At 42.5% G+C, this 25,224-nt stretch overlaps 2 protein-coding genes across 2 annotated transcripts; one reads left to right on the top strand and one right to left on the bottom strand.

Moving 5' to 3' along the window:
- On the top strand, positions 1-9,360 carry LOC131586110 (aldo-keto reductase family 1 member B1-like). Its single transcript, XM_058852860.1, has 10 exons — positions 1-159; positions 395-562; positions 1,011-1,127; positions 2,438-2,515; positions 2,896-3,018; positions 6,150-6,256; positions 6,408-6,489; positions 7,011-7,094; positions 7,885-7,967; positions 8,720-9,360. Exons 1-10 carry the CDS (start codon positions 94-96, stop codon positions 8,760-8,762), a joined length of 951 nt encoding a protein of 316 aa, XP_058708843.1. The 5' UTR covers positions 1-93; the 3' UTR covers positions 8,763-9,360.
- Positions 9,108-25,160, bottom strand: LOC131586112 (aldo-keto reductase family 1 member B1-like). Its single transcript, XM_058852865.1, has 10 exons — positions 25,005-25,160; positions 22,221-22,388; positions 21,455-21,571; positions 20,373-20,450; positions 18,889-19,011; positions 18,563-18,669; positions 17,697-17,778; positions 17,131-17,214; positions 16,653-16,735; positions 9,108-15,859 (listed from the first exon to the last, which is right to left on the bottom strand). The coding sequence occupies exons 1-10, from the start codon at positions 25,068-25,070 to the stop codon at positions 15,820-15,822; spliced, it is 948 nt and encodes a 315-aa protein (XP_058708848.1). The 5' UTR covers positions 25,071-25,160; the 3' UTR covers positions 9,108-15,819.
- Positions 25,161-25,224: the final 64 nt, after the last annotated feature.

Genomic DNA, 25,224 nt, shown 5'->3' on the forward strand with positions numbered 1-25,224 from the left:
CGCCGCCCCGGCCCGGGCGGGGCGGGCCCGGCCCCGCTCGCTATTAAAGGCGCGGGGCTCGGCCGCGGCTGAGGTGGTGCTGCTGGCGGGGCCATGGCGAACTACGTGCAGCTCAACACCGGGGCCAAGATGCCCATTCTGGGGCTGGGCACGTGGAAGGTACCGGGACGCGCTCCCTTGGGTTGCCGGCGTGAGGGCGATGGGGAGCGGGCAAAGGGAGGAGCGCGGCCCGGGCCCTGCGAGCGCTGTCCCGGCCAGGCCGCCGGCGGGATTTGGCTTTGTTTTAGCTGCGGTTTGCTTTGGATGTGGTGGCTTTCTTAGCTTTATCTTGCCGTGAGAGAGGTCTTCAGTGCTGTGTTGATGGGAGGTTTTTTTTTGCCGTGGCTTTTTTCAGTCCCAGCCGGGGAAAGTAACAGCTGCGGTGATGGCTGCCATCGATGCCGGGTACCGCCACTTCGACTGCGCCTACGTGTACCAGAATGAAAACGAAGTTGGGGAAGGGATCCAGCAGAAAATCAAGGCAGGCGTTGTGAAACGAGAGGACCTCTTTGTCGTCAGTAAGGTATGGATCTGGTGATGTAGGGTTTACCGGGAGATCCCTTTTTGTTTTAAAGTAATCCCCCCAGTTCTTTACTCACCTACTGTGTTGTGCAGCATGGAGCAATTCAGAGCATTACTTAAGCCGTTCCTGAGACTCCTACTTCACCTTATCCTGTATTGAAAATTATGCAGGGTCCATATCACAAATTTGGGTGATGCTTTCAACTTAAATCTTAATAACTGAAACCAGACTACTGCTTCTGTCAGGACATCATGCAGTTAGTTATGTGTGCTGCCACTGCACACGCTGCCCAGTATCACAGGCCAGTCCTGCCCTGCTTGAAGAGCTGTAGGATGACCTGGTTTCACATCACTTTCCCAAGGGGACAGGCACCCTGCTGAACAGTACGGAAGAGTTCCAAGAGCTTTAACCCAAGAGGTCACAATGTGCCTTGGCTTTTTGTCCCCAGCTGTGGTGCACATTTCATGAGAAGCCTCTGGTGAAGGGAGCCTGCCAGAAGACTCTTGCTGCCCTGAAACTGGATTACCTGGATCTGTACCTCATCCACTGGCCTCTTGGTTTCAAGGTATGGTAACAGCAGTGCCCTGTGAGTGGCAATTATGAAGAGCTATGTGGCTTTATTAGCCCAGTGATTGCTTCAGCTGCACAGATCATCCTATGTGTATTGTGTAATAGCACTGCTCTGGTGCTCAGCTTTACTGTGGCCATGTGAGCCAAGCTGTTGATTTTTACCTCTTGAGATCCCTACTTGTATGGCATCTGAGCCCTTTTTCTCATGGAAGAGGCAGACCTTGAACCCTAAGGATGGGATTCCCTGATGGAAGCAGAAGTTACATCTCTTCCCTTTTGATTATTGATTGTGTTGCCTTCTACAAATCCAAAGTCACATTCAGTGTGGTTTCTTCTTTGTGGGAGGAGGGCTGTCCTTTGCTGTCTGACAGAAGTTCTTTCCTCTGCATGTTACAGAATCACAGAATAAGAGATTGCTTGTCTTTCATTTCTCTCTTCAATCACTAAGGCCTTAAATACAATCCAGTTTGAACTGACCTTTGCTGTAGGAGCTTTAGCATTCCGCAGGCTCTAGAGTTAAACTTTTTAGTTCCTAAGTCTTCTACTGTACTGACTGCATGCAAAGGAACTGATGTCTCAGTTTAAATATGTCCAAGCTTAAGCTTTCAATGAGAGCTTGATCAAATTTTTCACTCTATCTCTTGCTACCAAGATGAACTGCTCTTCATAACATCTGTATTTTTAAAATTAGCTTCAAATGGACAGAACTATTGAAGTGAAAATTCGCTGTGGTGTAAATAACGAATTAGTAGAAAATAACTGGTTTTGAATGAAGTTGATACCTGGCAGATAGTCCTAACTGGGACACAGGGTGTTCTAACCTTCCTTATGCCAGCAACTTAAACAATGAGACTCCCCATGAAACACCAGCCAGGAAATCTGGCCCAGTATAACCTGAACATATTCCAAATCCTAAGTGGGTTCTTATGCATTTCACTAAAACACTTCATTATGAGCAGATAGCAACTGTGTATTTTTGTAAACTGGCTATAATTCTACTTTCTGTATTACAAGTGGAGACTTCAGTTTTACCCTGTGGATTTTGGTGAGCCAGGGGACACAGTGTCCATCAGAAATATCTGTCCTTACTGGGTTGACTGTAGGCAAAAAACCTGCCATAATACCATGTGGAAACAAAAGAAAAGCCTATAGATAGAGTATTAGTGTCTAATATGTATGTAGATAATTAGTATAATAAGGATTAGTTTGTCCTGTAATAAGAGTTTATAGGATCATTGTCTTCAGCTGGTGTTAACCCAACCTCCCAATAATGTTTATTTCAAGCAATTTCTCTCTCACTGACAGGCAGGAGAGGAGCTGTTCCCTGTAGATGACAAAGGCATGGCCATCCCCAGCAACACAGATATTCTACAGACATGGGAGGTGAGTTCAGCCCCAGCAGGAAAAAGTTTAGACTGATGAAGGTAAAGAGAGCATCAGAGGCTGCTGAGAACAGAAGATGATCTCACTAAGAATTACTTGGAAGGGCTCAACTGGTACAATAGCAAATTGTCATGTATCAGTCCATCATTTTCCACTTCTAACTTGCTGTGAATTTCCATGATCTCAAAGAATGAGTCCTTTGAGCATGGGAGACATGGCACATACACACCAGTGCTCTGAGGTTTTTTCCCTCAAACCTGAACTCTGAAAATCTAAGCACTTCATTTAGGTTCCTTATGAAGGAAACAAGGCATATCAGGAAGCATGTGCTCTTCAGGCCTTTGTATATTAGATCCTGACTTTGTGCTTCTTTCTGCCAGGCCATGGAAGAGCTGGTGGATGCTGGTCTGGTAAAAGCCATTGGAATCTCCAACTTCAACCATGAGCAGATTGAAAGAATCTTGAACAAGCCAGGACTGAAATACAAACCTGCAAATAATCAGGTAAGCCGAGTGGCAGAGGCAAATGTTTGGTGGTGTTCTTTTTTCTGTCATTTGTTGTGGGTTTTTTTTAAAGAAAATGACAAAGGTCTTACTTTGAAATAAGGTTATAGAAAGAGAGACTGGAGTAGACACTACATATTCTTCAGTCTCACCCTCCAGCTGCTTCTGGATGCCAAGGTGCTAGCTTTTTATGAGCTTTGTGCTTCTGCTTGGAAATCTGGCACTGAGCAGCTCCAGAATCCCTTCTTGTAGGAGGAAAGGAGGGGGAACTCAGATGAGCTCTAAAAAGCTCCTTGCAGTAGAGTAAGACTTGGTGTATGTGTATACATAGAGAATTGGATGACTTTTTCATGACACTCCTGTGGAGAAGCCAGTTCCTGCTGCTGATGAGTGAGGGAATTGATCAGGAACATGCTTTATGGACTCAAGACTTAATGAGGGTTAGGAGGAGGGAGGAAATGAACTTGCAGGGTAGGCAATAGAGTGGAAGTTATATAGACAGCACCAGAATGGAATCGTAGGAAAATTCAGATGGCAGGAGACCCTGGGAGATGATCTGTTCAGAGGAACATCAGCCCTGAGATCAGACCAGGTTATCCAGGGCTGTTACCATCTTGAAACCTGTGAGGATGGAGACTGCACAGCCTCCCTAGGTAGTGTGCTCTGCTCCCTGACCCCCTCAGGTGTATGGCAGGGAGAGGGAGTTCTCCTACATCCAGTCTCAACCTCTGAGCTTGCATCTGTCCTTTCTCCAAGCACCACTAAAGAGCTTGGCTTGCATTTGCATGACCTCCTTTTAGCTACTGAAAAGCTGCTACTAGGAGGCCTGAACCCTTCCTCCCCTCCCTCAACCTTTCCCAGTGCAGCAGGTTCTCCAGCCCCTACCCATCCTGGAGCTTCTCTGCTGAATTGATGGCACTCAGTCAATATTTCTGCTGCTGAGGGGAGCTGGGAAGAGGAAAACTGGACACAGTGATTATGAAGGTGGTTTGGCAAGGATGAGGGGAGGCAAATGATCACTTCTCACATATTGCTGGCTGTGTTCCTGCTGCCAGGGCTCACTGACCCCCTGGTCCTTTTAAGCATAGCTGCTTTACAGGTAGTCAGGTTCCAGCCTGTGCTATTGCCAGGGGCTTTTCCTTCCCAGGTGCATGGCTTTGGGCTTTTCCTTCCCAGGTGCATGGCTTTGTGTGCAGCCTTGTTGAATTCCTTCAGGTTTTTGTTTGATTGTTATTTCTGCTTGAATGGGTCCCTCTGAAGTTGCAGTCCCACCCTTAAGTATGTTGGCTGGTTGTTCCTCAGTTTGACATCACCTTCAGGACTGACATGATTATGGACTGGCACAGGTTGCTGGAGAGGACAAGTCCCAGGATAGACCCCTGTAGGGTCTGTCTAGTCTTGACCCTTGACTCTTAGAGCATTTGAAGGACTCTACTCAATTAGTGATACTGGATTAGTAAAACTGGGTCATTTATTGTGGTAATGTGAGCATTATCAGCCCTGAAGCACTTTCAGAAGGCTTAATTTAAGTTTTATGATATCTTTCAACATCTGCCACACCTCATTGCCACTATCACTGTATGATAATTGCCCTTATCTCTGGTATAGTGACCTTTCACACTTGTAAATGCTCTCAAGCTTTAAATGATTACTGACTATAATCAAGTTTAGCACAAAGCATTGGGTCTTTGGTCCTTGTCCTTCACAAACTACTGCTTCTGAAGAGATGCTTGCAAGCCTGAAAGCTTGCTGTTACTACCAGGTGGGCTAATAGTGAGAGTGCTTCTTGAAAATTACTTCCTCTGTGCAGATATTTCACATGTAATCCACTGGCTTCTTTGTCATTCCCATTCTTTATTTGAATGTAGCCAGGATATGTGTTGGTTTCAATTGTAGCAAGAAAATTAATTTGGTAAGGTGGTAATTACATAACAATGGTGCTAGTACTTAATTTAATTTCTTAAGTGCCAGTGGACAGGTGAGGATGACCATGCTTTACTTGTTGCACATTCTACCTGCTGAATAGTTGAGAAAACTAGATGCTCTATTATTCTTAAATAGCTGTCCTTCTGCAACTGCTGAAGCAAAATAAATATGTATAATGTGTCCTAAAAATGGAGCTCTCTGTTCTGTTTAATATTCCAGCATGTCTCAGAGGGGAAACAGGCATGCAGGCCTCTGATAACAGCAGGCAGCTAGAACCACAAATAAAGTGCTCGAGGCTGTAAACTGATTCCGTGTTTTGCACTCCCTTGCTCCACCTGCCAGCAGCGCCAGCTTCCAGGACTGCCCTCAGAATGCAGCTGCAGGAGGCTCAAATGACAGTGTGTAGTCCAAAGGGTTCTTGCTGTTGCCTGCTGAAAGAAAAGTAGTGTTCCCTTGGTGTGCAACTATCCTGAAAGTAGTCCCTCTGTGCAAAGTATCAAATGTTCATTCACTGCCTCACTGACACATGAACAGTTCCTGTTCCTTGCTCCGTATCTGTGCATTTGCCTGCCAGAACACAGATCCACTATGAAGGAGTCTGTGCTCCATTATACAGCTGTTCTTGTGGAAGCTCATGCTAAGTGCACGTGTGTTTGTAAAGGGTCTGTAATGGTTGGTGAGCTGAAGGTCTCAAATCTGTAGCAGGCAACCATTCTCAACATTTTCAGCTTAGAGGTGCTTAGTGTGAGTGTTGACACAAAGCAAAGGAAGACTAAAGAAACAATGCTGACCTTGAAGTTAACATGATAGCTGTAAAAAAAATATTATGGCACATTTAATTAGGGCTGAAAAGAGAACTTTGCACTTCTCTGGTCTGCAATCCTGTTGCTGTGATTTTGCAGCTCTCCTGGGTGTGCATTTTACTGTTCCATTTTGAAGCAATTGTGTAGCTGGTCACCCATATGCTGGAGATGATCTGGATCAGCAAAGTTTTAAGGAGTCTTGTCACAGTCCTCAGACCCTTCACTGCAAGGAGAGCTACTATAAATAGTAGAAAAGGGGTGGGACATAGAGAAAATAAAGACTGTATAATATTGCTTAGAGACTATTGAGTTAGCACAGAAATCAGCCTTTGTTTAAAAACTAATCCCTGGAACATGTTAAAGCAGTTAAGTCACTGTCAGTCTCTGTTTTTATGTTGGCAGGTGGAGTGCCATCCATACCTTACCCAGGAGAAGCTGATCAAGTACTGTCAATCCAAAGGGATTTCTGTGACAGCCTACAGCCCCCTTGGCTCTCCTGACAGACCATGGTAAGCTTGCTTAGAGACCAGGGAGCTGGTGTAGATTATTCTGGAAGCACTGAGACTACATGTGCAGCATTAATTTTTCATCCAGATACAGGTCTTTACTGGGTTGGGCCTATGGAGGTTTCTTGCCACTGATCTTCTTCCCTCTGTGCAGGGCTAAGCCTGAGGATCCTTCCCTTCTGGATGACCCCAAGATCAAAGAGATTGCAGCCAAGCACAACAAAACCCCAGCACAGGTGGGTAGGTGCCAGAGTGCCCCTTCCTGTAGCCCAGCATGAGGGGCAGCTGGTGACAATGTAGAGGGCAGGCTGGCTCTTCATTCCCTGTCACTTGTGGTGTTAGCTAGCAGTGGAGGTTTTATTCCTTATGTGGCTTTCCAAGGATGCTCTAATCATCACAAGAAACATTTTCTTAACCCGTCTCCAGATGCTGCCATGTTTGTCTTCCCACCTCAAGTGCTGTTGCAAAGAAGGGAACATTTGAATAGCCTACTCAAAATCTGGGTGAGAAGGAAAGGAATTGAGTGTCACTAAATTGCAGGGGAGAGGAGAATGGAAGCCTTGTGGGATTCCACCACTCCTCTATGTGCACTTCAGGAAGTGCTGTTTAGAATTCAGGTATAGTTTGAAAAGCAGCTCCAAAGAGTGGGTTGCTTCTGCTGAATTGTACCATTTGCAGTAAGTGACTGCTAACCAGGCTCTGTTTGCCATGGAGCAGGAACCATCCCCTCTCTGATGCAGTGATGTGCCTCTTGCAGGTTCTCATTCGGTTCCACATCCAGAGAAATGTGATTGTGATTCCCAAATCCGTCACACCACAGCGCATTGTGGAGAACTTCAAGGTGAGCTGGGTGCATGGCATGGCCAGGGGTGGCTTGGCTTCTCTCAGCACAGCAAGCAGAGATCCTTTCTCACCTTTCCCAGGTGCTCTTCTGACAGTAGGACTGGGCTTTTTCTCCATGTGTTTGCCTACAGTCTCCTGAGGGCTGAATTTAAGATTACAGTGGGGGAGAGCAGGAGTGACCAAAGTTTTGGGAAACACTGTATCCTGATAATCTGAGCAGTCACATTGTGATTCTTCCTGTTCTGTGTCATGTGATGAGTCATTTGACAACTTATTTGGGGCCTGAGTGCAGTAGCACACTCCAAAAGACTTCTGTAGAGCAAGCACTTTTAAGGAAATAGTCCTGGTGTCCACAAACCATGTTTCTACTCTTGATTCCTGGACTGGACCCAGTATTAGGATTTTGCTTCCAAACACTCAGTGGCTTTTGGTGGAATATGGAGATCTTACAGCTTCTACTTTGGCATAGAACAAAAAGATGCATCCTTCACAAATGGAAGATGGAGGCAGTCTGCTACACAGTGCTCCCCAAATTTAGAATAACTGGCATGTTGAGATTCTAGAATTCCTGCCTCTCCCACTCCAGCTAGGGGAGGCTCAGAAATCCAGAGAGTAGTGTCTTTTTCCTTTCCCTTCATTCAGCAGTCACTTCCAACAAGTCACTTCCAACACTTCCTACACTGTGGACTTGTTCTTTAATTTTGTGATTTTTTTTCTCTTAATATTATTTTTTGCTTACAAGCACTGATTTGTTCAAAGAGGTGATTTCCAGCTTTTTCTCCTGTTAGGTGTTTGACTTTGAATTGACTAAAGAGGAGATGGCAACTATTCTCAGCTTTAATAGAAACTGGAGAGCCTGTGAAATGACCATGTAAGTGGCACTTCCTTTTCTTTAAGCTATTAAGTTATCCCATAGTTCAGTAAATGAAGTTACAGATGGTAGTCTTGACTGAAACTCAGGGTATGCAAACTCAAGTTTTCAAAGGAGTCATCTTCAAAATAACATTCCAGAGTAAGATTTTTTTTTTTAAATGTTCATTTTATGAACCAAAACATGATGAGCTTTGAGCAAACTTCATTTTCAGTTCAGTGGCCAAGAAACTCTTTATAGCTGGAATTGCAGCAGGAGGTTTCTTATTCATAATTTTTTTGTCCCTATTGGAGGAATGAGCATGATGCAGACTTAAAATCTTGATTAGCTTTGCTTGTGGTGTTGTGTCTTTCTTCCTCATCACTCCTAAGTACATTACAAAAATCTGTGTGTTCTTCAAGAGTTGTTGGGAAGGTAGATGAGCATTCAAACTGTAAGGTGAGGATTTGCAGCTTGGAAGTGTAGATCCAGATATGAAATCTTTTCTGGAAGGCTGAAAGAAAAGTCTTTCTGTCAGTAAACAGCAAAACCTTGACTTAGTTGTCCACAAAGCACCTCTAGGTCCCATCACCCAAACAACAGAAGGCACTCAAAATCTTTTTGTTTGGAAATGCAGAATATCATCAAGGAAAAGAGAAGCAGCCTTTGCTTTTATACAGTTAATCTCTTCCCTTGGTGGTTCTTTGATGTGGTTACAGGTGCATACAATGTCTTGGGGCATGAGATAATCCTTGCTTTTTGATTTCCTCCAGGTGCAAAACTCACAAGGGCTACCCTTTCCATGCAGAATACTGAAGATGGTTTCCTGCCTTTCTCCAGGCTTCCCAGATATGCTTCTGCTGTTGCCTATGAGTTGTCTGTGTAGCTTTTTCACTGCATCAGACACCCCTCCACACCCCCATTTTTTTTCCTTCTCTTTTTCCCCACAAACATGCAGTATATGTACTCCGTGATTTTGTGCTGTTTTCTTTTTTGGAAGAAGGAAATGCTGAAATGATTCTGGAAGAGCACACTGTGTGTGGACTAGTAGATTTTCTTTGCCAAACAGTAAGTCTGGAATTGGTAAGCAGAAGGCATTGAGCAAGTTTGAACAAGCAGTCACTTTTATTTTGGAATACTGTGATTTGGAGCTAGTGACTGTTCTTGTCTAGAAGGACCAGGATATTGGCAGATGTTGCATAATGAGGTCTGCTTTTTTTTTTGTTCTGATTACTTTTGGGGTTGGTTTTGTTTCTTTGTAACACTCCATGCCTTTTCTTCCCCTCTAATTGGAAGTATAAGTTGATTTCTAAGTTATTTCTACATGGGTAGCTCTTTGAAAGTGTATAGATCCTGGTTTCTTGGTGATATAAAAGCTGTTTTGCTTATAATAAAATACAGTTTCATTACTGTGTGTAATGAGATGGTTATTTCAGCAGTACTCTAATGGTGGTAATGCTGGAGCAGCTGTATAATATCAGCTGTCTCTAGAGATTACACAAAAGCAAGGAAAATTACCATCCCCCACAAAATCATCTGTTGATGTTGACTTCTTACATGTGCTCTGGGAGCTGCCTGCTGTTCTCATGGTTGAACTTGTGGCCAATGAGTCTGTTTGTGCCTCTTTAAATAGAACTGGTTTGGTTCTGACAGCCAATGCAGTCATGTTTAATTCAGTTTTTATTTTACTGAGGTGATAGGATACTTCTGCTAGTAGAAAACTTATTCCACTGAAGACTTGAAGCCTGCACAGCATCCTATGGGATTGCTTTAATTAAGCAGTAAAAAACTTGCCCTCTCCAGCAGGGAGCACATGATGCAGGAAGGAATTCTGTGTTTGTGTGAGATATCATTGGCAAATACAGTAAAAATTTCCAAGAAAATCCTGTGTCATTGAGCTAGCAGATCAGAAACTTAATGCTTTGTTCAGGGAGTACAGAAAAATAGGCTGATACTGAACTTCTGGTTTGTGGGGTGTGTTTGTCCCTTCGTGGTTTTCACAATACTTGAATGTAGTGGTTTTAAAGCTGTTGCCACCTGAGAGCTGCTCAAGACTGTTCACAAAATGCATTTGGGCACTGGTGAAAGCAGTGGATAATGTTGGGTGGCTTTCTTGCATGTTCCTTGGAGAGTTTTTTAGATGTCTGAATAGATCTGGGATGTGAGTGGCCCCTCTGAGGAGGGTAGTGTAGGCCTGGCAGAAAGATGGAAGAAGGGAGACACCAGGGCTGTTAATGCATAACCAATCTAAATGGGAAATCTAGGATTGTGATTCCAGAATTGTGTAGCAAACCTTAAAATGAACTTGGCCAGGTTAAAACGTAACATGAAAGCAAGTTGATATCAAAGTATTTGTGAAATAGGTGGTTTGTTTCCTGGTTCTGATCAAAAGGAATCTGACTAATGAGTCATACCAATTGAAAATTACAAAAAAAAAAAAATCTGCTTTCTCAATATAATGGTTAATATTTATTAGAAAAATTTTAAAAGTATTTTAAAAAATCTTTCTAGTGATGCTGAGACCAGAATTAGCATGCAACACGTTTTTGGTCACAATAATTTACAATAGGCTGAACAGACAAGATTGAATTAACTTAAAATATGAGGAGGAGAGAATCGGTGTCTGACTTGAAGCAATATGCTCCTCTAGTGCTGATTCTTCTAATATAAATTGATTATAAATCACTTTAAATTCTGGGCTTAAAAGCATGTACAGAAAGCTTCAGCTCTGTGAGTGTTTTTGGGAATCTCTAATGTGATAAACAAAAGCCCTAAGGTGTCTAAAAAAGCCAGAAGAGATGATGTTCTTTGCTTAGTCTGAGCTGTGACAGAAAACTGTTTGAGGCAATGTTGACTTACTTGCAATTAACATCTTTGTGACAAGTGTGTTCTGGCAAGAGGTTACATTGAGGGTCAGGGTTTCCAAAATAGTACATCAGGTTCTGTGAGCTTCCTCTATTTTCATTTCACTGTAACTTTATGAAAGTTTGTGCCTGAAATTTTCCATTCTGGAAGTAGGAATTTTACTGGAGACAGCTTGGAGACAAGAGTGCTCCACAGCAGAAGGGAGAGCAGCGAGCTCTCGGGGTGGAGTGGCATTGTAACAGGCTCTCTCTGTATTTCCCTGGATGACTTAGTGGGAAGGAATTTGGAAAGGGTCGTTCTGGGACACAGTGCAGAGCTTAGCCAGCAGAGGGCTTGGAACTTGGTGAAGTGTCAGAGTGGGAATAGAGAGAAAACAGAGAAGCACCTGAGTGCAGGGGTAATGATGCACAAGCTTGAACAGCAAGCAGGCTGCTGTCAGAAAACATGGGGAGGGCGTGACAGGAAACCCTGTCACCCTTAATTAATCCAAAATCTGGATAAGCAATCCAGGTTTTGGATTGCTTCTCCAAGGGCAGATATAACTAAGGCTAAGATAGAGGAAGAGGCAGTCTTCCTTTAGTCTAGGTTGATCTAGGAATTATTACAGTAAAATGTAGCCTGTTGTACCCCCATGTTTGTGCCATACCCTCTGCCTACATGAGCAGAGATTTCCTTTCATCTCCTAAAAGGTAAAGTGGAAAGATCAAAGAGTTCAATATCCGGAGCTCAGCATTCCTGCTAACTGAGCTCTTCCTGCTGAAACTGTTCACAGCATTTGTTTTTGTATTGTGATTTGACAGATCTCTGGGTTTCTGATCAAAGACATTTTTAAGGACAAATACAGGCTTGTAGCTCTTCCAATGAAAAGTTGGTTGTGTTTTGTTTTGTGTTCTTAATTTAAGAACTTGTAGTTCAGCTCCACCTTGTCGGCCTCTTCCTAGACATTCTCTGGACTCTGCTGCAGCAGCTGAGCTCGTGTGATACTGTAGCACACCCTGGGAAGAGGATTTCCAGCCTACAGGAAAGATTAAGAGCAGCAGGGAAAAAAAAACTTGTCCTTGGAAATGGTAAAGTCAGTATTTGTACAAAATTTGTTTCACTTCCAGCTGCACTCACTGCTCCAAATGATACCAGATTAGCAGGCTTTTATTTTGTGTTTAAAAGAAAATGGAACTCACAGGATAGATCCATTTACTTGGTAGCAAAGAATGATGGTGAACTGATTTATCAGGGAAAGCAGGTAGAGAAAATCAGCAATTGTCTCATTAGAGAAGGCAAGATACTGTTTTTGCAAGATTTTTTGTGTAGTAGAGGAGAATACAAGAAGTATTTGGAATGGGCATCTTGCTGGCTGAAGGTAGGACAGCACATATACTCTGACAGCATGTTTGTTTCAGGTTGCAGCTGATGTTCTTTGAGAGAAAATAGCTTTACTTCTGCTATTGGAACAAAATACACAGGCCTGCCTGGCTGGAATCACTTTTTATATGAAATTTATTTAAATTGGTGTTTGCTTCCCTCAGGGAAAAAGGGAGACAGGACCTCTCCTCTTGCTGAGCTCACAGGGCTGCACAAATGCTATGGAATGCACTTGTTTCAGAGTTGTGAAAACTGGGGCACAGGAAACTACAATATTCAAAATGAGAAAATAAAATCCTGTCTTTGGATTTTAATCTGTATTCACTGTGTTGAGGATACAACTAGAAATCTGGAGTTTTTTGCTTAGCTGGGGCACAGAACATTTAACTTGGGACAAATTATTTTCATTTCAGTCACTTAATACTCCCTTAGTGTGTCATCTACAAACTGTCAGCAACTATTTATCATCTCTCTCTCTGCCCTGCCCTTGGTTTCTTTAAAAGTACAGAGCCCTGTCTTATTCTGGCAGAACCTTGTTCATTTTACATGTGAGGCAGCTCTTAAAACTCTTAAACAGACCACATTGCTCTTGCATTTTAACTTGTTAAAGTGCCTGGTACAGGACCACTAGACATCTGTAAAACTCCATATTTTTTTCTAAATTCTTAAAGAAAAAAATAAAAGCTGAATGCAAAATCAAGCTTTTCTGAACTGAAACAGGCCTGATTACAAGCCAGCTGGTAGTTGCTCATAAGAAAGCTGAACTGTATCAAAGTATCTACATATTGTAGCATCTTGTCTCCATCTGGGGTCAAAATAAGTTGCTGAAGATTCATAAATTGAGCATTGCAGCAAAGTGTTATTTAAATATTCTGACAGCAGTTTGTTCTTTTATGTTTAACAGCCATCAGTTAACTCTTTGTTATTCAGTTACCTTCTGAATCTGTTATTTTCCAAAGGGAATGATGCTTCAGTTTGTGAAGAAATTGCCATCTTTTATTTGTTCTGGGCTGATTTGCTGATAAATTAACTTGATTCTACTGCTTTTTACTGTGGAGGAAATAACAACTGGTCTATTTCCAGTCACACTTTGCAAGCTGCTCCAGGTTTTATAAACATCTGGCACAGCTTCTTGTACTGGTGTCAGGTCAAGGAAAGTCTTAGTCTTTTTAATTACCATCTGTAGAAATTATTCCTAGGCCACTGATTATCCTAATTAGTCTTCTGTAAGTCTTTTTTTTTAAGATTCAGAGGAAGGCAAGGACCAGTACTTCTTGTGCAGGATTACATGCAAAAAGTTCATGAAATAAGTTTGTATCTGACTGTCTTTGGCTCCTCATTCAGTTTGCTTTTGAAAAATGTTGACCTCAATATGAGAGAGCTTGAAATTCCAATAGATAGAAAATTTGAGCAGTGATGTTCAGCAAAGAGTTTTGGATTTGTACCTATTGTTCTTTACCTGTGTTATCCACTTTTCCCTCTGAAACACAGACATAACATTTTACTTTTTTCACCCAGCCCTTTTGGAACTTTTCATGAGGCTTGACACTACCAGAATGGATGAACTCCACAATAAAAAGCTGAAGTCATGGGACAATGTGTTGTGATACAAAGTGCTAAGCTAAGGTGTTCCCATTTTACTGGGCTCTTTGGCACAGAGAATGTCACTGCTGACTAGGAGTGATGGATGTCTGGGTTTGGTGGAAGAGCACTGCTGCACAGCTGATAGAAACTGAAAATTAATTTGGGATATTAGAAACCTTTCCATACAGCTCCTGGCAGCAGGCTCAGGGCTGTGCTTGCTGTGAGGCAGCAATTCTCTTCTAGAAAAGCATGTTGTAAATAGGGCTGTGGCTCTGCTGCAAAACAGGGGGGCTTTTTATTTCCCAGTAACTGACACCACCCAAATTCTTCTCTTTTTACCTTTACTAAAGTCTCTGCAGCTGAAAAAGATCTATTGTCTCTGAAACAAACACACAATCTCTGGCTTCTAACTTGTTTTGAATTTTTTACTATTATATGGCTACTGTGATCATCTAGTCTGACTTCCTGCCTACCATGGTCTATAAACATCCTGTAAATAGCTTCAAGTCTGATAGCTGTGATTAAATTGGAATGTGGTTAGAAAATTCCTATGAAGTAGAGAATATTTCAAGACAAAGTGGGTGTTGCTGCTACTGCTGGAGATTGACAAGTCACCACAGGCTGAATACCTGGGAGCAGAGCACCTTCCACAGAGTTCACCTTCTAATTGCATCTAGGATGATATCCTGCAACTGGCCTTTTAAATGTAGAGTGTTCAGGAGGAGAAAAAAAGAGAATTCCCATTACAGGCACCTTCCTGATCATATCACTGCATTATAACTGTTGAGTGTCAATTCCTAATAGATTTTTCAGACCTCTTTCTTTAGAAGAGTTGCTGTAGGAAATCCAATTTGATGGGAATTTGCTCTGTTGTGTCTGGGGCACCTGTTACTCAAATGTCTTGGAAAAGTCTGAAGTAGCTCAAAGATACGCCATAATTTCATTAATCAACTGAAAAGAAAATCAGTTGGAAAAGGATATCCATAAAGTGTGTATCCTAGTCCTGAACTTTAATTACACAATTGTCCTTCTCTCTGCATGCAGTGCTGAGCCACACTGTTCTTATCCTGGGCTGCAAGAGCCTAAAGCAAGTTACAGGAGTTTTGAGTCAAGTGTTAAAGAGCAAATCCTGATTAACAGACACCTCATTAAAACACCAGCATGGGCTGCAGCAGCACTGACTTTCATTTTGTTTTTTTAACTAGAGATAACAGCATCCAAAGACATCCTTTGAGTCAAAACACAAGGAAACTACCTAGGGAACAGTACAGGAGAGTGAAAATCTACTGTTGGCTTCTGTGAAGCTGCCCAGCTTTTCTGCTTGCTAAATACGACAGTTGCCAAACAAAATAATTCCTGTGTGCCTCCTTTATCAGACTTGGGATTTTCTAGGAGAGATTCACAGTCTCAACTGCAGTCATTCTACTGATAAAGGCAGTATTTATATACTCTTGCAGATACTATAAACCAAGCATACAAATATCCTAGTAGTTTATTAGTTTTTAGCAGTTCATAAATAAGAAACCTCATTAAGAGCTCCTGAACTGTAATTCAGCAGTGTCCTCTAAAGAGCTTCAGTCTGTTACACTGAAATTACTGAACTCAGCATGTCATGTCATGAAGATCTTCTGATGTTAAATGGATTGTCTTGTACTGATAATTAAAAGACAGTGTGTGTATTGACCTTTTGTCCAAAAGTATAACTAATCAGAGAATTTAAATTTTCTCTAGGCTTTGTCAGGATATACAGTTATGACAGAGACTGCTTTTCCCTAAGCCCAGTCAATGGGTTTATTAAACTTCATTTTCATTGCTAAATTAAGAGAGAATATATATTTTGCTGCTACTGCAAACTGTGTTACAAGAGCAGATAAAGGACTGATACAACTGGTTGATAAAAAGGGAAGCAAATGTATCCATGTTCAAAGGTGCCTGAGAGTTACCTTCTCCCATTTTTTGATACATATTCCCCTTCTACCATGAATTAATACACAAAGTATTGCAGATTGCTTGAAATAACAATAAATGGTCTGGATCCCTGGAGGATCTGAAGCTGATGCCTGTGTCAGTCTTCAAAAAAAGGATAGTCCTTGTGATTTTTGCATCTAGAAAAGGAGAGCACAATTAAAACACTTTTATAGTTTAAAGGAAAAGCTTTTTCTCCCCTGGTAAAAGAGCTCAAACTGAACTACATTAAATAAAATGTGTCTGCTTAGTGTACCCAGGGCAGGGGAAGTGAATTCTCTGTAACCTTTGCATGTATCAGTGACCTCCTTCTCGAAGGATAATGGATCTTTTGCTCAGCTGAAATTGCCAGAGCAATTTTATATTAAACCTCTCTCTTGGGAACTCCCAAGTGCCCAGGATGCTGTCAGAGAAGTGGGTAACCTGGGAAAACTAAAATTAATCAATTTAAGATTATCAAATTAAGATTTTGATGAGTCTGTAACCATTCTGTTATCTAGGCACTGCCTTAATAACGTTGGCAGGAGTACATAGGCACAGCTCTTCCCTTCAAAAAAAAACTTACAACTCTCATTCTTAAAATGGAGTTTATTTACTCTGACTGTCCCTTGTGTAAAGGAGCCAAAGAAAATGGGGGCTGGGGGAAGTGGCTGCTTATTTATTTTGGAATTTCCAGCTGATTTTGATTTTCAGGCAGCAGTTTGGTATGCATCCAGTACAGGATATCTTAAGAACATTGTGCCTGCAGAAATCCTAGTTTTCCCAACCTGTACAGGCTGGGCAATGCTCTAATAAACCCAAGTGTGAGAGTCCAGCAGATACAACCAGGTGTTGGCTAAGGCCCCCTCTGTTTTTATTTTGAAGTGGGGCTATCAAATACCCAGTGGTAATCCAATCCTCATAAAGCCAGGAGGAGGAGGAGGAGATACTCACTCGCTTAATGCACAGATGCGATAGCGCTTCTTGAAACCAAGGAGGGTCTCCATCTCCTCTTTAGTCAGTTCAAAGTCAAACACCTGCAGCAAGGTCCCAAACAGATGGGTTACTTCAGTTTGCAGTGAGATGAGGAAGTTTCTTTGCAGAAAGAATACCAAAAGCAAGCTCAAACACTAGGAGCTGTGCAGCAGGCACCCATGCAGGGAGAGCAAAGAATAAATGTGTGAAGGTTACAGTGCTGGTGGTGTCTGCCTGCAGCATCACTGTACCACAAGGTGCAAGAGTTTGGCTCTTACCTGATGTGTTCTGATGGCTCCTTACTTTCAAAGTGACTTTTTGCATTCATAAAATAATAATCTGTGTGGTATCTGACAAAACTTTACAGTTGTACGTTTGAAAGTGGGTGGTTTGTACCCCTGATAGAATGGAGGTTTTCTCCTGTGTAGTGTAATCACTCTGTAAGGTGCCTTCTTACCTTAAAATTCTCTTCAATGCGCTGTGGAGTGACAGATTTGGGAATTACACTCACATTTCTTTGAATCTGGAGCCGGATAAGCACCTGCAGGAACACAAAGGGAATTTACAGATGAGAGGTGCTGCCTGTCTTCTGAAAGCTGAAACCCAAAGGTGCCTGCATGGTTACACAGAGCTGCTCTACTGGTAATCAGAGAGGGCTCACAGAGGAGAAGCACTACCTAAACCCTTCCTAATTACCACATGAGCTCATTAATTCCTTATCCATATGTGAAGCTGAGATGACAACAAAGGAGTGCATTGAGCAAGAGGTTAGGATTGGCAGGGATGCTGTGTGGAAATGCAGCCAGAAAAAAAACCCACCTATTCCAGGTAAAGCCCAAAGCCACTGGAAATCTTCTGTCCATCACTAAAACTAAGGTAGAGAGAATATTTTTCTAAAGCATTAAACTGTGTATAAGACACAGCTGGAATTCCATATTACTATCCCACAATACCTCTGTAAATAGTTACTTTAGCACAAGTAGGAAGAATACAGCAGGGAAAATAATTCTGATCAGTATTAACCTGAGCTGGGGTTTTGTTGTGCTTGAGTGCAATTTCCTTAATTTGAGGATCATCAAAAAGGGAAATATGGTCAGGCTTGGACCTGTGAAAATAAAAATACCCAGGCTTCAGTAGTTGAATGACCCATTGTCTTCTCCCTCAAGCCCTCGATCATAAGAATATTAATTAAGTGATTAAAAAGCATAGCCTTGCAGACTTCAATTTAACATCTTGTTACTTCAGTTCCTGCCTTCACTCTTTCCTTGTCTAACATGTTGAGCACATGAGAAGGAGCCTGTAGTTTCTAGTAAAAACAGGTCACTATAACACATTTATATCCAGCCTGAGATCAGGCTGGGAATTTCTTTGATCCACATCCCAAGAATTTAATTTTGTCCTTTACAAGCACAGCTGTTCTGGCAAATGTCCTGTCCTGGGTCAGAGAAAGCCATGAAGATGGGAGTAAAAGCAAAATTTCTGCAGCTTATCCATTTAAAAACTGAATCCCTTTGTCTCAGCAGGACTGCAAAGTTGCTATTTTCATAAGCATCTGCTGCTTTGGTTTTTTTGTTTGGTTTGTTGTGGGTGGGTTTTTTTTTTAGTTCAGAAATTCTCCTACATATTCAATAAGCTCACCAAAGCTCAGTAAAGAATTTTCTTCTCTGCTTTCATCAACCAATTGCTTGTTTTTCTTCAAAATACAGAACTGTAGTGAACTGAATATCACAATAAGTGTGAGGTTTCTGTGGGTGTTATTTTTAATGAATTAGTAAATCTCTTCCTAATTACAGGAGTTTTACTCTGAGGTTTCATCCACATCCTAAGCCTGGTTTACTTCACTGACTCCAATCTACATCTAAAAAAGAAATCTCACAAAATATTCTTACCCTGGCCAGTTGGGTGCTCCAAGGGGACAATATGCAGTGACAGAGATCCCTTTGGATTGGCAAAACTTTATCAGCTCTTCCTGAGGAAGATAGGGGTGGCTCTCAATCTCAAAAAAAATATATATAAATAAAATTATCTTTCAGCTCTCAGAAGGTACTTCAAGTTTTAGCATCACTGTGGTGACCTAACAAGTGCCACATGAGCTTTGAAAAGGTGGTTCTTTTTGAAACTGTGGTTTTTTTGAGGGACTTTGAAGAGAGTTTACATCCAGTGCAAGCCCCAGACAGTTGTGATGTCAATACTGAGGAGCTGGAGGACAGTTTACCTGATTATTTGCAGGTTTGTGTCTTAAGCCTGGTTTGCTCAGGAGCCGATCGATCTGTTTGCGGTTGAAGTTGGAGACTCCAATAGCCTTCACCATTCCCAAATCCACGAGCTCTTCCATAGCCTAGGAACACCACAGAACCACACTTCCTATTAAGTTCTTTCATTTTTCTATGGGAAAAATGCCCATTTCAGTGATAAAAATCGTCCTGGCTGGACTCCTCTTGTGCTGTGAGAACAGAACATGAACAGTGGTGCTCTGGTCGGACTCAGGATCTCACATCATGTGTCCCCATACAGATAAAGAACAGCAATATTCACATAATTCCTCCTGTAATAATATTATTATTACAGTAAAATATGACTATTTTGAAATACTATCCCCAGGCAGATCTTAACATAGATGAAAGAGATTCTTTTAGGGTGATTCCTCAGCTAACCAAATAATCATCCCATAATAAAAAGCAACTTCTTTGGAATAGGGCAGCTCAACAAGGAGTTGTTAGGAGACAGCTGGAACAGGATGGATACTGGTGATCAACACTGATTAATTTCCCAAGAGAGATGTACCATTTAGCAGTTGGATTATAGGATAAGCAGCACTGTGTTCCCCCTCCATCACCTATTTTCTTTCACACTAATGAGCAATAAAACAGCCAGACAGCCCTAATTAGATTGTCACATCCAGCAGAAAACAAAAAGGTGAAAATCATCTACTACCAGCCTTTAGAGCAAGAGATACCCTTGTTCCAAAGCAGAAATAATTTTCATTAGAAGTTGTCATAAGCAGCAGCCTGAAATGTCCACTTTTAACCTTCAAATGAACAACAAAAATGTGCTTTATTCTTCATCTGACAGAAGGCAAAAAGCATCAGTGAATTCTTCTGACTCTGGTGAGTTTCTTACCTGCTTTTGGCCTGGCTGTGCTGAGCACATGGTGGGAGTGGAAGGGAAAGGAAGCCCAAACTCTCGGCCAAGCAGGAATTTGAACTTGCGCCCAAGTGTTGTGTGTGCTGCACACAGAGCTTAGCAAAGGACTTTGGCCAAGTCCCACTGGCTTCTAGAGACAGAAATTTGGGGGCTCTGGTTTATTGGCACAGGAATGTTGGCTTTCCTGGGGTCTGGATGGCTCAGGTGCAACAGGAGATGAGCGTGGCTACAACTAAAGCCAGGAAAAATTGCCCAGACAGCAGGGTAGGGATGAGAGCGACAGCATTTTCTACCTCAAGCCACTGCAGGGTCCACAGACAGTCAAAGATTTCCTCTTGTCATGCCAACCCAGCCAGTTTAATAAGCAGTAGATATAAAAATACCTAAATTTTGGCACAGTGACACAAAAAGGAGCCCAAGGACACAGAGAAATCAGCAATCTCGAATACTTTATGTTAGAAATTCTCTCAGAACAATTCCCACAGTGGAAAGCTTTGAGTTTTCAGGCTGTTATTTCAAAGTAGCAAGATATTTTTGGCCTGTAAATGAATGTACCTCCCACGTAGCCAGAAAATCTGTATCGCTGGGAATGATCATGCCGTTTCCATCTGCAGGAAATAGCTCCTCTCCTGCCTATCAGCACAAAAAGAAAAGCAACATTAAGGTCAGCTGAATTATAAGTACTTAAAGATATCACTTAGAAATTTGGGCTAGCAAGTGGAGCTGGAGACATAGAGTTGGATATCCTGATTTATGTTTGTGGTGGCGAGAGATGTGGCAAAAAAAATGAGCAGCCTTTACCAACAGAGAAATCTTCAAGAAAATCTGTCTCTTAAGACTCTGTCCTGCAGGCAGAGGAAGGGCAGGCACTTCTGTATGCCTCAGGTTGGGAGAAGGCCAGGGAGGTGATATGATTGGGAAACCAGGATTTATTTAACCTGGGAGAAGAAAAGAGACAAGAGGAGAGACAAGAGAAGGGAGAGAAGAGAGAAGAGAGGAGAAGAGAAAAATGAGAAGAGAGAAGGAGACTCGAGGAGAGGAGACTCGAGGAGAAGAGAGGAGGAGAGAAGAGAAGAGAAGAGAAGAGAAGAGAAGAGAAGAGAGAAGAGAAGAGAAGAGAAGAGAAGAGAAGAGAAGAGAAGAGAAGAGAAGAGAAGAGAAGAGAAGAGAAGAGAAGAGAAGAGAAGAGAAGAGAAGAGAAGAGAAGAGAAGAGAAGAGAAGAGAAGAGAAGAGAAGAGAAGAGAAGAGAAGAGAAGAGAAGAGAAGAGAAGAGAAGAGAAGAGAAGAGAAGAGAAGAGAAGAGAGAAGAATTGGAACTAAGTAGTTTGCATGTTTGATTCTTGATAAGGAAATGGCAGCCAAACCCCATACTGTAAGAGGAATGTGATCTGCATGATAATTGGATCCATGACTTGAAAATGCTGTGCAGGGAAAAATAAAGTGGTTTTTGTACTACAAGACCTAGTTTCAGCAGCCATGACCTTACCTTTCCTCCTGGGCTCTCCTTGCAGAGGTTTATCATTATGTCCTAATGAGGTTTTACAACACTCCTTGTTGGAGTGGACTAAAGACAGGTCCCAAAGGCAAAAGGGGCAGAGCCCTGACAGATGGATCCCAGGACTTCAAATTGCAATACCTTGAATCCCATGGGTGAGTGCATCAGGTAGAGATCCAAATAATTCAGCTGGAGGGCAGTGAGTGTTTTCTGGCACACCTCCTTCACCAGGGATCTCTCGTGGAAGGTGGACCAGAGCTGTGGGGGAACACAAAGCTGCTCTCCTGCCCTCACAATGGCAGAGCATCCCTGGCAGGGAAACGCCCAGCACAGGCACAGAGGCAGCTCAGGATGTTGCACATCTCATCTCGGGCAAGTGCCACTTGAGGCACCTGAATTTATCGTTAAGTAAAATAAGGATGGGATACTCTGAAATTCCATCAATTATTGCAACAATTAAAACAAAGAAAAGAAGCTAACCTGGTGAAAATCGACCCGCCAGCTTCCAGCAGATAGAAGTTACTTTATTTTTCCTACCATTGTTGTTGGGGGAAAAAACAAAACAAGGCATAACATAGAGGAGTTGACAGGCTGAGGCCGGTGGCGCAGCAGGAGCGACCGCGAACACAATAGCCCTGCTTCCTATCCCAGAGGCCACCGAGAGCACAGCCTCAGTTCCTGTCTCCATGGCTGACAATGGATATGGACTACAAAAAAACCCCTCTCAAACCAAGCCTTTTGTTCCTCAGGGGTTGACCTATTCCTTCCCCGCACCATCCACAAATTGCTTTGCCTTGGCAGAGATGAGTTAATTCCCAGCTTCATCCCGTGGCACTTTCCATGCTGGGGCTTCGTCTCTCCTCCCTAGAGCTTGGCCTCATGTGAGAAATCCTATCCAAGGACACACCTTGCTGACAATAAAGAGTTCTTCTCGCTTCACGACGCCCTCCTCAATTTTTTGTCGCAGCGCATCCCCGATCTCCCTCTCGTTCTGGTACATGTAGGCGCAGTCGAAGTGACGGTACCCAACATCGAGGGCAAACTTCACTGCATCCCTTGCTGCTCCCTGGAGACACTGAAACCAGGAGAGAAGACAGTGATTTGCTAAATAGCAGATTAAGAAGTTTGGTGTTCTGAAAATCTGGTGTTTTTAAGCCCCAGAGTAACGAGGTATTCCAGTCTGGATTTGGCTTTCATTGGTTTTGTGAAATCAAATGGCAAAGGGAGTCACTGATGAGGTGCCTGAGCTGATCCATCCTTTTCTAAGGATTGGGAGTTCACCTTGGGGCACGAGGCTATCTTGAAATTCTAATTTCCCCAGAAATTAAAAGCAACTTCACTGTGACATACCGGTGACATGAGGAAACCAATCACCTCTGGAATGTGCGCTGGCCCTGCACAAAAACAATCCAGCTCTTGTTGACACGGGACAGGGAGGTGGGGGACTCAAAACACTACAGACAGTGCCACCTCCTGGGTAAAGTGCACACTTGGTACTTAATAGCAAAATAAACCACTTCAGATTCTTGGTTTGGGGACACCGAAGAGCTGTTTGAATACTGAATCTAGAAAATGGCACTCTGAACAGAAACGTGATTCAAAACCATGAACAACTCCTGCTTTTTTAAAAAAATTATATCACTTCTCCAAATTTTTCCAGTCAAAGGGCAGTGAGTTGCTCCACCTAAATTAACAACAACAAAAACATAGAAAACACAGCAATTTTTTTCCCCCAGTTGGAAGTTTTATAGGTTTTCTTTTTTGCAGTCCCTTTCCCCATCCCATCCCTTCCTACATCCCATCCCAGGGCAGGGAGGGAGCAGGGAAGCAGGCTAACAGTGGCCAAATGCTGGCATTTTGGAGCCATCTCTGGGTGCTGATGCCTCAAGAGGCTCCCTGGAACAGAGGCTGGACAGAGATAAAGGAATAAAGTGGATATTTATTAAAAGGCCTTCAAAGGATGCACCTTGGGCAGTGCAAGAGCCTGGCTGTGGCCTGGGTCAGGAGTTTTCACACTTTTATAAGTTTTGGGCCATTTCTATATTGGGGTTAATTGTCCAATTAGAGCTTCAGGTGATGAAATCCCATCCTCTCAGTTTGCTCCCCTCAATTCACTGTTTATAATTTTTGGGCCTGAAGCTGCAGCGGTGTCCTTGGTTCTGGGGTTGGAAAATTGTTTTGTCTGCCTGAACTGTGAGGAGAACTTGCTGACACTTTATGTGAAGCTCAGAACCATCCACTAAGGCAGTGCAGAATCTGGAAAATAGGAGAACTATTTCTAATTAATTTAAGGCATCAGTGCTGCTGCAGCTTGGCAAAGCGATCGGTGTCGCTTCCGAGGGGAGGAGCCAGTGGAGAGCAAAGGCAACACCATACCCCAAGATTACATAAAACTCTGTCATGTGAGATGTTTTTCAGAGAAAACAATCCATTGTTTCATTTTACAAGTCTTTCTTTTCATTTACTGCTCTCTGAGCTCGAGTCAGAGCTGCTGGGCCCCATCACTGCACCAAAAGGCTGAGGCTGCTGTGTAAACCTTGAAATCAAACAGCTTTAATGAAATAAACCATAACCATGGATGAATAAACCATGGCCCAATAAACCATGGGCTTGGGCCATGTTTTCATTACATAACAGAAGACATTATTTTGTGGTGGCAGGGGTGGTGTGCCCGAAATTTTCCTTCTACTTGGTTCTAACCAGTTTTTATTAACAACATAACAAGTTCCTTCAGAGAGCTCCCCCATCACAGCTTCCTGCCCTAAGAGGCCCCCTCAAGGCACACTTTGGTTTTTAAAGCCTACTTTAGGCTTCTTAGTGTCCTTTGTCACCAGAAAAATAAAGACTGAAAGGGTTAAACAAACCCTTTTGTGCACATAAAGTTAGATGCTGATTAGCATCAGCTGACCCAAAAATATGGCAAGAATTTAAGATATTTTTATGGTGGCTGGGAAAGTGTTTCATGGAGCTGGGAAGTTGTGATTTGACATATTTTGTTTCCAGTCTCTGATCTGAGGATCAGAGCTAGGGGAGAATGTACTTTTTTAAAATCTTTTTATCTTAAGAAGATCAGTTTCTTAAAATTTTCAGCTCATTTCCAGACTCCTTTTGCATTTATAATTCAGTATATTCTTAAGCCTACTCTCTCTTACCCAAAGTCCATTAGGTAACATTTGCAGGTAAAGAACCACCCAAACTATGTTCCTTCAAAGAGCTGCTTACTCATCTGCAGCCAATAAAAATAAGTTATCCTCAATCTCTATGGAATTATTGCAAATTCCCATTTCCAAATCTACTTATTGCCCCTTAAGTTCCTTTATCTACACACACTCATCAAAGATGACACCTACATGATGTTCTGGGGTGCTCATACCCAGTGCCAAAAGCAAAAAGAAAAACAAAACAAAAAAAACAAAACAAAAACCAAAATACAAAATAAAACAAGCTGGGCAAAGGTTTTTACTTTTGTAGCATGTAATTTGTTTTTTTTCCACAGCTAAGAAAAACCTTGTACCTACTTGACTACCTCCACTCGCTCCAAAGATTTCCTGAAGGCCAGGAATAAATAAATACCTGCGTTACCTGAGATATTTCAAAAGGAAATATCGCACAGAGGATTTGCTGCACTCCCTTGATGAGAAGAGGAGGTTGCTGAATAAAAACCAGTCTGCTGTGATTCCCAGCATGGTACCTGCCAGGTCCCCAGCCCCAGGATGGGCATCCTCGCACGAGTGGGCAGCTCCAGGTAAGTGGCCATGGGCGGTCTCCTCCCAGCAAGGACAGGCTGTGGTCTCTTGCAAAACCTTTTTAATCAGCTCTGCCCCTCCCTCCTGCCTGCTGACTGGCTGCAGACCAGGAAAATATGGGCAGAAGTGCTGTGATAAGAGGAGGCAGGGATTTTGGTTTATCTC

Source organism: Poecile atricapillus, chromosome 18 (assembly GCF_030490865.1).
Source record: "Poecile atricapillus isolate bPoeAtr1 chromosome 18, bPoeAtr1.hap1, whole genome shotgun sequence".
NCBI classification, from domain to species: domain Eukaryota; kingdom Metazoa; phylum Chordata; class Aves; order Passeriformes; family Paridae; genus Poecile; species Poecile atricapillus.